The sequence below is a fragment of the Triticum dicoccoides genome, chromosome 5B, assembly GCF_002162155.2.
Source record: "Triticum dicoccoides isolate Atlit2015 ecotype Zavitan chromosome 5B, WEW_v2.0, whole genome shotgun sequence".
Lineage (NCBI taxonomy): Eukaryota > Viridiplantae > Streptophyta > Magnoliopsida > Poales > Poaceae > Triticum > Triticum dicoccoides.
Window position 1 is genome coordinate 74,680,295 of NC_041389.1, and position 9,556 is coordinate 74,689,850.

The 9,556-nt window shown below is 43.3% G+C and overlaps 2 protein-coding genes across 3 annotated transcripts in view; one reads left to right on the plus strand and one right to left on the minus strand.

Moving 5' to 3' along the window:
- LOC119307441 (putative uridine kinase C227.14) overlaps positions 1-3,604 on the plus strand; it is a 5,358-nt gene extending 1,754 nt beyond the window's left edge. For both annotated transcript variants that reach the window (XM_037583517.1, XM_037583518.1), the window contains exons 4-12: positions 801-878; positions 1,479-1,671; positions 1,744-1,774; positions 1,855-1,913; positions 1,991-2,064; positions 2,455-2,541; positions 2,707-2,768; positions 2,857-2,885; positions 3,220-3,604. In XM_037583517.1, the coding sequence (XP_037439414.1) occupies positions 801-878; positions 1,479-1,671; positions 1,744-1,774; positions 1,855-1,913; positions 1,991-2,064; positions 2,455-2,541; positions 2,707-2,768; positions 2,857-2,885; positions 3,220-3,312 (706 nt within the window). In that variant the 3' untranslated portion in view covers positions 3,313-3,604. The remainder of the gene's footprint in view (positions 1-800; positions 879-1,478; positions 1,672-1,743; positions 1,775-1,854; positions 1,914-1,990; positions 2,065-2,454; positions 2,542-2,706; positions 2,769-2,856; positions 2,886-3,219) is intronic.
- A 1,262-nt stretch (positions 3,605-4,866) lies between these two features.
- LOC119307442 (auxin-responsive protein IAA30-like) lies at positions 4,867-8,565 on the minus strand. Its single transcript, XM_037583519.1, has 5 exons — positions 8,039-8,565; positions 6,704-6,906; positions 5,558-5,690; positions 5,363-5,424; positions 4,867-5,234 (listed from the first exon to the last, which is right to left on the minus strand). Exons 1-5 carry the CDS (start codon positions 8,359-8,361, stop codon positions 5,197-5,199), a joined length of 759 nt encoding a protein of 252 aa, XP_037439416.1. The 5' UTR covers positions 8,362-8,565; the 3' UTR covers positions 4,867-5,196.
- Between the last annotated feature and the right edge of the window lie 991 nt (positions 8,566-9,556).

The following is a 9,556-nucleotide window of genomic DNA, read 5'->3' on the forward strand; positions in this document are numbered from 1 at the left end:
AAGAACCCCCGCTGCGCGGCCACGGCTCCAAACTCGACTGGATCAACGTACCCCCACCAAGAGGGGCAGAAGATCGGCAAAGTGGGCTGCAGGACCCAGCCTAGCCGGAAGCAGAAGATATGGGGGAAGCACCATCGAAGTCGTACATAGTGTTCCCGCAAAAAAAAAGAAGTCGTACATAGTGCCACGGAAGGCCACGCCTTGAGAGGCAGCCCAAACCAACGTGACATCCAACATCCCCAAAACCAACACTAGGGACGCCACGAGCAAACAAGACGGTGCCTTCAAGAAGGAAAACGACGCCGTGTGGCGCCGGCGCCGTCCGATCCGAGGAGTCAGACCTACTGTTTCCTGCGGTTCTCGAAGAGGGGCACATATTGATATGGAGGCCACGGCAGCGCCTCCAAGGAGGGAACGACACTTGCAAGTGTTGCCGCTGCCAGCATTGGCAAGCTGAGCGGGATTTTGCCCTGGCCTGAGCCTGAGCAATCCTGTAGCTGCCAGATCAGGATCTGAAGACGTGGAAATCAAACGTTGGTCGAAACCGCCACCACAAGGAGCTAGTTTTGCTATTTTCTCTATCAGTCAGTGCACATTTTTCATGTTTAAAGAAGGGGAAAACTACCAAGATGTGTTAATATGCTGTGATTATCTCTCACCTTTCTTCAGCAGTAATTTAAACTGGATTATATCTAGAGTAGCTACATGGCGGTACATCTTTTCAATTTTGAGCAACAATGGTTGAGTTGCATTGCATGACTTGAGATGCTAATAGAAGTTCTCTAATTTTAAACTTGAAGGTCAATGGAGGAAGTATATGATGCTTTGGCTGAGCACCTTCTTTCTGTCTCGAAGAGTATCGATAATCTTGATTCAAAGTAAGCTGTTTTTAGAAATGCTGTTTGGGACATAGTGAATTATTTCCGTCGCAACAGTCTGTACCTGTATTATTTATATGTTTCTTCAGCCGTAGAACATCGATTCTTGAGCATTTTTATCAACAAGTATACACTGTTATCTGTTTGCTATTAGAAGCAAACAGAAACGTAATATTTTCGGCCCAACCTATTTTAGATTCAAACAGGAGCTGGTTAACTGAACACAATATTTTTGGTCCAATGCTATAGAAGAACTGTCTGTTAAATACCTTAGAAGCACCTAGTCAGACAAACATGTTGAGTCTGAAATACAGTGGATCTTTAAGATGTGCATATCATTGAAAAACAAGGCATCTATGTCTAATTGTTATTTAAGGCATAACAATGAACCTTATCAATGTAGATTGTCCTCCTCTCATTTTATTTCTCCTCTCATTTCCCTTTTCTGGGCAACTGCTATATTTAACAATTAAGATGGTAGATGAAAAAATCTGATGAAATCACTGGAACAATAGTTTATGTTAGCTCTCCTCTGATAGAAATTATTGAATCACTACTGTGCTGATCCACTTAATAATACCACTCTCAAATATTGAACAGATATATTGTTGGTCTGGCTGGCCCACCTGGTGCAGGCAAGTCTACTGTTGCCTCTGAAGTGGTTCGACGCGTCAATATGCATTGGTCTCAGAAGCATGCAAAAGATGATTCACCGAATTCAAATGAAGATATTGCGACAATGCTTCCCATGGATGGTTTCCACCTTTACCGATCCCAGCTTGATGCAATGGAGGTTTGTTCTCTGTTGAGAAATCCATTTTCTATTTTTCTTCTTCTAAAGTTATTGACACAATGGTGTCTTTAGGATCCAAAAGAAGCACATGCAAGAAGAGGAGGTGAGAAGGGTTCTGTGCTTCTTATATTTTAATAACATATTGTTTTCACAAAGTATTGACATTTGATTTGTTAAATTTAGCACCATGGACATTCAGTCCATCACTTTTTCTGAAATGCCTACAGACCCTAAAGGAAGAGGTATTTACTAATTTCATTGTCAAATTATATGAGCTCTGTAGCAGTAAATATTTTCGGGCTAACATCTTGGTTTATAGGGGTCAGTTTATGCTCCATCATTCGATCATGGCGTTGGTGACCCAGTTGAGAATGACATATTTGTAAAGCCGCAGTAAGTTATTTTGCAGAGTACATGGACATGTTTCTTAGCTGACTTGATTGAAATGTGAAAGCTGCCCAAGTTCTTCACAGAAAATTAATGATGCTGAACTACCGACCATAGTACCTTATGGAGCAACTTGATTTTTTGCGTATCCTTTCTGCTAAATAGCATTACAATGTCCTAAGCCTATTTTCTTTGAAGCAGTGTCCTAACCCTATGATGGTATGTGATTGTTCTGCTGTTAATCTTCATCAGACGTTAACCTCGCTGTTTCCACTTCTGTAGTTTCGATGAGAATGGACCCTACAACTGTCATAACTTCTACACAATTTTGCTACTTTACCGTGATACAGATGGTGCTTGACCCATGCTTTTTGCTACTTACTATGATTTTGTCAGGCACAAAATAGTGATCGTCGAAGGGAATTATTTATTACTGGAAGAAGATGTTTGGAGGGAAATTAGAGACATGTTCGATGAGAAATGGTGAGTATGCAGGTTTCACAACCATATTTGAGAGAAATACAATTTCATCTGTCACAAATACTAAATCTATGTAGCTCTTCAGTTTCATATAACACAACACACACTTGTTTCCTCATCTCAAAAGGGATAAATCGTGTTTCTAATGGCCAAACCTTATCGTCTCAGGTTCATTGACATTGACATCGATGTCTCCATGCAAAGAGTGCTCCAGAGGCATATTGGCACAGGTTTGCCCATCCACAATGCTTTGCTCCTTTGAGATGCACTATAATTTATGTATCTAATTCCATTTCCTGCTCTATTACTGTTTGCCAGGGAAAGAGCCAGATGTAGCAGCATGGCGGGTAATTATCGTCCTCCATTCTTGCCTCTCACACAAGAACAAGCATATGCTGCTTACATACAGCCACATAAAAGGCTCATTCAGTGTCTTATGTTTACTTTATAACCCTATGCATTAGCTTAGACCTGCATATTTCATCTAATAAACAATTTATGCCAAAAATGGTTCGTTCATGGTGCCTGCTTTGTAGGACTATTTGATTATATTGTTATACCATAGGAAAACCTACATAAGAAGTTTTCGGTTCAATGAATACATATTTTTTCATCTTTCTAATCATAGAATTTCTGAACACTACAACTCCTTGCCGTCTCAAAATTTGTCTTGTGAATCAGATTTCGTACAATGACCGGCCGAATGCTGAGCTTATCATGGAGTCAAAAAGGGCTGCAGATCTTGTAATCAGATCGGTGGACTACTCAAGCTAGACCCCATGTTTCTGATGGCAATTTTGATTTTCGGTAATAATAGTTGCTCTATCGCGATGTTTGTACATAGAATAAGTCAGCTGGCTGTTTCCATCCGTGGTGATTTAGCACATAGAATAAGGTATTCTCCCATCAATTTGTTCTCGAGGAGTAACTCAATAAATGACACCCTTCAAGTATCTAATCATTATTATCATTTTATCTTAACATTCCTATTTGTAACTTTCCTGTCTGTATACAGTTCTGAATCCATAAAGTTACAGTGATAATAAATGGCTGTAGTTTGCAAATCTGGAACTTCAGTTCATGTGTTGATGGCAAATTGTTGATGCAATAAGTTGTGTATAAGTTGCAACCTTAAGAGACAATCTATCCAGTTAATCAAAAGATGATCCATGACTTGGAGGAAACAGTAAGATAACTGCTTGTTTCCATCCATGGTGATCTGTGTACATGTTAATCTATTCCTCCACCAGTTTGTTCTTGATGCACAGTAAAGAAACAATTGAACAATTTCTCTGCATTCTAGTAATAAGAGATAGTCTTGAAGCATTTATCTAATATTATTATTTATTTCAATAGTTCTGTTTGCACAGTTCCGAGTCCGTAAAGCTTTGGTCCAAAGCGGTTGTAGTTTGCGAACATGGAAGCAGTTCATGCTCTGATAGTAAATTGTTGATGAATGCTAAACATCTTGTACTACATGTTGCAACCTTAAGAGACAAACTATCTATTTACTCAAAAGATGACCCATGGCCGGTAAGAAACAATAATATCCATAGTGACCCCTTTTTACTGAGCAATTTCTTGGTGGAAGCAACACAAGATTGCCTTGAGAGGAGGACAATGTGCACTTGAAAAGACTCAAGGCTGGCATCATTACAGGGGGACATGATCTCCAAAGGGAAATATGTTTTGCTTAATCTAACATGCAAAGTCACCTTTAGTTGGGGGAGATACTCATGGCTAGGAAGGTACAGCTGAAAGTTCCCAGAAATCATGGCAACACCCTCCAGCACTTCATGTTTTTCTTTTGTTGGGCCTCTCTAGAAAACAGGGAAAGGACAGCTCAACTTTGTCCAAACCTGCACCCTTTATCATGACACAGGGCACAATGCACCAAACAATGGCATGTATAATAATAGTACATGACAGCAAAAGATGCAGCAAAGTGTGATGCCTCATAATAGTAGTGAGAGCTAGTGATTGGCATATGAAAATCAAGTGTGCACATGGGATGCCTCTGTCCATCCCTTCCCTCCCAGTTGGCTCCAAGTCTAAAAAAACATGGACAGCCAAGTTGACACACACATTGATTTGTATGTCGACAATGCACCATAGAACAAAGCATCTCTACTCTAACATTGAGTCCTCTCATGATTCAGTGGAACACCATTATAAGTTCACAACACCAGAATGAATCATGTCAAAAGGAAGCACCATGCAAGCTCATAATACAATACAATTAACATTTAACACCTTGCAATAAATATTTGTTCTGTTGACAGTCACACCATGCTGATAATAAAACAACTTTTGATGGACAAACCGCAAGAGGAAAAATATGGTGTCTTTGCATTTTGTGCCAAGAAGAGACATAAGAGAAAAAAAAGGAAGAACAAACAGAGCAAAAAGGAGAAGACACAATTATGTGGCAGACAGGTACAGATACATCTCACATGTTCTTGGCTTCTTCTTTCTTATGTATATAACAAGATGAGACTTGGGACTGACTGACTGGAAAAGAGAAGATCACAAACCAAAATGACTTCACTGATCAGGAGATACAGACTTAGACTTAGGACAGAGAATATGATACAGGGATGAGCAAGCAAGGTTATATAGGTATTTTGATTCTTGCATAACATTTAGTGCATCCTCTCCTCAGCTCCTGTTCTTGCATTTCTCCATCGCCCTTGGTGCTGAAACAATTCAAAATAAAACAAAACAATTCACAATCAAAACAAAAGTCACCCCAAAACTTAACAAAACCTCTAGAAGAAAAAAGCATTTCATCCGCTGATCTGAAACTTAAGAGAGATCTACTGACCAAGGCCAATAGCTTCTGATCCCTTCATTATCCGAAGGCGCTTGCATGACTCGACGAACATCCTGAAATTTTAGAAAACGGAGCGTTACATCAGGCCAGTGCTTACCAAAGATTCAGAGTAGTACTTCAGATGTTTGAAATAAAGTACACAAATGGAGCATTATGCATATGGAGAATCAAGAATGCAACACTCACTCCCATGGGACGTCGCCGACGAGCATCCAGTCGCCGTCCTTGTCCTCGTACGTCGGAACATACTCGGATCCGTTGAGAAGATCCATCAGCTTGCTCTCGTTCATGCCGTTCATCCCTGGAGTTCCACAGTTTCCTGAAGTGTGACAGCACGTACACTGGGATTAATATCTAATTCCAGAGCACCAACAGTAATTTGGGAAATACGTACTGCTAGTTCAGAGCAGTTGTTATGGTCTACTAGTTAACAACGAGAAGTGCCGAATAAAGTTCCGTATCAAATCAACGGGCCACAAATCTACAATCACCACAACAGAGAAAAACCAATAATTGTTGTTTTTGGGAAACCGACCATTGGTTGCATCTTTTTCAAGATGCACGCTCCAACATGTTGGATTATTGCTTACTGGGTATCAAGTTACAACGACTCATGCTAATCATGAACCAACCAAAGATAGCTAGCTGAGTGAGCAGATGCCATGATCATGATCATGAGCTTGCTAGCTGTTGTGTACATATGGTAGAGAGACAAGGACAATATGCCACAGACAGGGAAGACACCTACCAAGGAATAGGATCGATGCAAATCATGCACACCCTGGCAAAACCACATGGTGACCACCACCATACATGCAAATGGAAGTGCAATCATATACGCAAGTCATGCATGCATGTACCATATATAGCCAGTAACTTCATAAATATGTTCTGATCTTTTTTGTGTATAAAAGTTCAGGAACACTACAGCTAGATACTACTCCCTCCGTTCCTAAATACTTGTCTTTATAGAGATTTCAACAAGTGACTACATACGGTGCAAAATGAGTGAATCTACACTTTAAAATATGTCTACATACATCCGTATGTTGAGTCCATTTGAAATGCCTAGAAAGACAAGTATTTGGGAACGGAGGGAGTAGATAGAAAACAAAAGCTAGATAGATAGCAATCTTGTAATAAATAAATGGGACTAGGGTTTAGGAAACACAGTTCTAGAAAATTCAGCGGTCTAATATGCACACTTTTTTTTGACTTTTTTACACACTTATATATACGCTCGCGTGAAATTTCGGTGTTCCGAACGGGCCGAGGTAGCATGAGAAATATGTAGTATTGTGTTAGAGATATGTAGAAAAGAAGCATGCATACCGATGGTGAAGGAGCTGAACATCTTCTCGAGGGCCTTGGAGAGGTCCTGGTAGGTCTTGTACATGTTGAGGTCCACCTTGCGCAGGTAGGGCGCGCCGTCCATGCTCACCTTGACGAACGCCGCCGCTGCCGCCGGCGACGACTTCTCCGCCAGGATGTTCTTCCGGAACGACCGGACCGGAGGCCACCCCACCACCTGCGCCCTGGATAAAATTAACCACCCAAACGATTTGGTTAGTTTTAAACATGTTATGTTAAACTAACATACACACATGCATGGGTTTCTTTCATGATCCATGGGTTGCAAATATATATAAATTCAGATCCATTTTGTTCCCCCTTTTCTTCGCTTTTCTATGAAATGAAAACTTTTGTGGCAACGCATGACATGCATGCAACCTTTGTCCTCTCGTTTTTGTTATCCACACATGGCACATACATCTCCACAGCACATTTTCAACTGTTTACTCAGATGAATAAAAACAAAAACTACTGCATGTTGGTTACTTTTTACCTACCTTTTTCTTCTTCTTCATACTATATATATCTACTAAAGGTCTAAAGTGACACAGAATATATATAGAATGTGATAAGTTTCAGCTTGATTTGTACAAGAGGGAGGAGATCGGGGGCAGATAGATCTAGAACGCCGAACCCAACAAGGTGGGGCCATGCCATATCTTGATACAGTGGATGCCAATGCCATGGCCGGGAAGGGGCAGTATGGGCAATATGACAATCTATTATCTTTCTCCTTGCCATTGTAGCGTGAGGACAGGATACGAGTGATATGGGGATGATGGCGACGTGGACCAAAAAAGTAAACCGTGCGAGAGGGAGGGAGGGGCAGCAGTGCAGTGGAGTGCAGTGTGCGTGGCTTTCTTTTATCGTGTCGGCACTAGGCACTGTCCCCCACTGCCCCACACGTAACATGCTGCTGTCTCTCTGCTGGCTACCGCTGCTGCCGCTGCAGATGGAGATGGATGGATGAATCTCTCCGTAGATCTCACCCATCATCTCCTCTCTACTCACCCATGATCAGCCCTCGATCTGATGATCACCGGCCGTGATTGAACATGCATGGACTAGTACAAGCTAAGCTAGATCGATCATGGCAAGAGAAGCAGAGCGACTCATGCCGTTAACTGCCCGTTAATCAAGTTGGTTTTGCTCGCAAACTAGTTAGTTAGGCTCGCGTTTTTATGTTTTGTTTTGTTTTTTGAAAGCTTGCGGTACGAAGAGCTTAAGACGAGCAGAGCTGAGCTGCATGCAGAGCAGAGCGTAGCAGAGAGATGGGTGGAGTGGAGATGGAGATAGAGATGGAGATGCACGTACTTGGGAGCGCGCGGCTTCTCGGCGGGGTCGGGCAGCGCGGCGGTGGTGACGACGCTGCTCTGGCTCGGCGACCTCTTCATCTTCCCTCCGCCGGCGTCGGTCGCCGTCTCCTCCTGGTTCTCTGCCGCCGCGGCGGCGACCACGGCCACGTCGGCCCGATCCTCCTCGGCCGGCGCCTCCTCGCCGGCCGGCTCCAGCTTGAGCTTCAGGTCGATGGTCTCGGCGAAGCCCCTCTTGCCGGAGGAGCTCCTCGCCTCCCCCTCGCCGCCGCCGGGCAGGCCGAGCCGGAGCTCGGTCGCCTCGAAGCCCAGGTCCGCCGCCATTGCTAGCTGGCTCAGCTCCTCGCTTCTTCTTCTTCTTCCGCTGCTGCTGCTGCTTGGTTTGCTTCGCTCCTTTCTGCGTTTCTCGGCGAGCTTTTGGGGTTCGGTTTGGCTGTTTTGAGAGGCTGCAATGCGAAAGGCGAGCGATGCAAATGCGGATGGAAATAGATAAAGAGAGTGAGAGAGGAGGGAGGGGGGCAGGCAGAAATAATAATGGCAGCGAGGGTGTTGGTGTGGGCGTGTAGAATAATAGGGCCATGATAATGCATGGCCAGCCTCTTTTGCGCCTTAGCCCCTCTGCTAATATTTTTGATTTGTTCTCTAGAGCTATTCATTTGTTTAGGCGCCTTAGACTCAGCTTGTTGTCGATGGAGTATTATATGCTAACTTATTTTATAATCTGTGGTGGAGAATAGATATAAAATCTAAAAAATTAATTGATTATACAGATAATGTATAACACATACAAAAACTTGTTAAAAGGAACTAGATTACCATGATCCACAATACGGTGCTAGCGCAATGCTATTGCTATTGTGCATAATATACCACAATTAATTAGTTCCTGAGAGGAGATGGACCGAGTGGATATGTGGATTGCTTGCCACCTCGACGACGAAAATTGCGGTAAATGGGGTGCCGGGTGAGACGATATATAATGCATGTGGGCTGAGACAAGGAGATCCGATTTCCCCCATGCTTTTCATCCTCTGTATGGAGCCTCTACAAGCCTTGTTCAGCAAGGCCACGTATCAGGGCATCTTTGCCCCCCTTGCTGCAAATGGAGTGCACCAGCGATTGTCCATGTTCGCCGACGATGTCATGTTGTTTTTCAAGCCCGTGGCTCAGGAAATCAGAGCTTGCAGAAAGATCCTGGAGCTGTTTGGGGCTGCCTCGGGCCTTGTGGTGAACCTTGCTAAGAGTGCGGCACTACCTATCCGTTGCTCAACGGAGGAGCTTGAGGCAGTTTGCACATCCTTAGACTGCACGAAGGCATCTTTCCCTTGTAAGTACCTTGGACTACCGCTCTCAATCAGAAAGGCCACCCCGACACAGTTCCATTACTTGGTGGAGAAATTCGCTAGCCGCCTGCCCAACTGGAAGGCCGCTACCCTACCAAAAAGTGGACGGCTCATCCTCATTCTCTCTGGACTATGTGCAATCCCAATTCATGCCATGCTCGCCATGAACATACCTC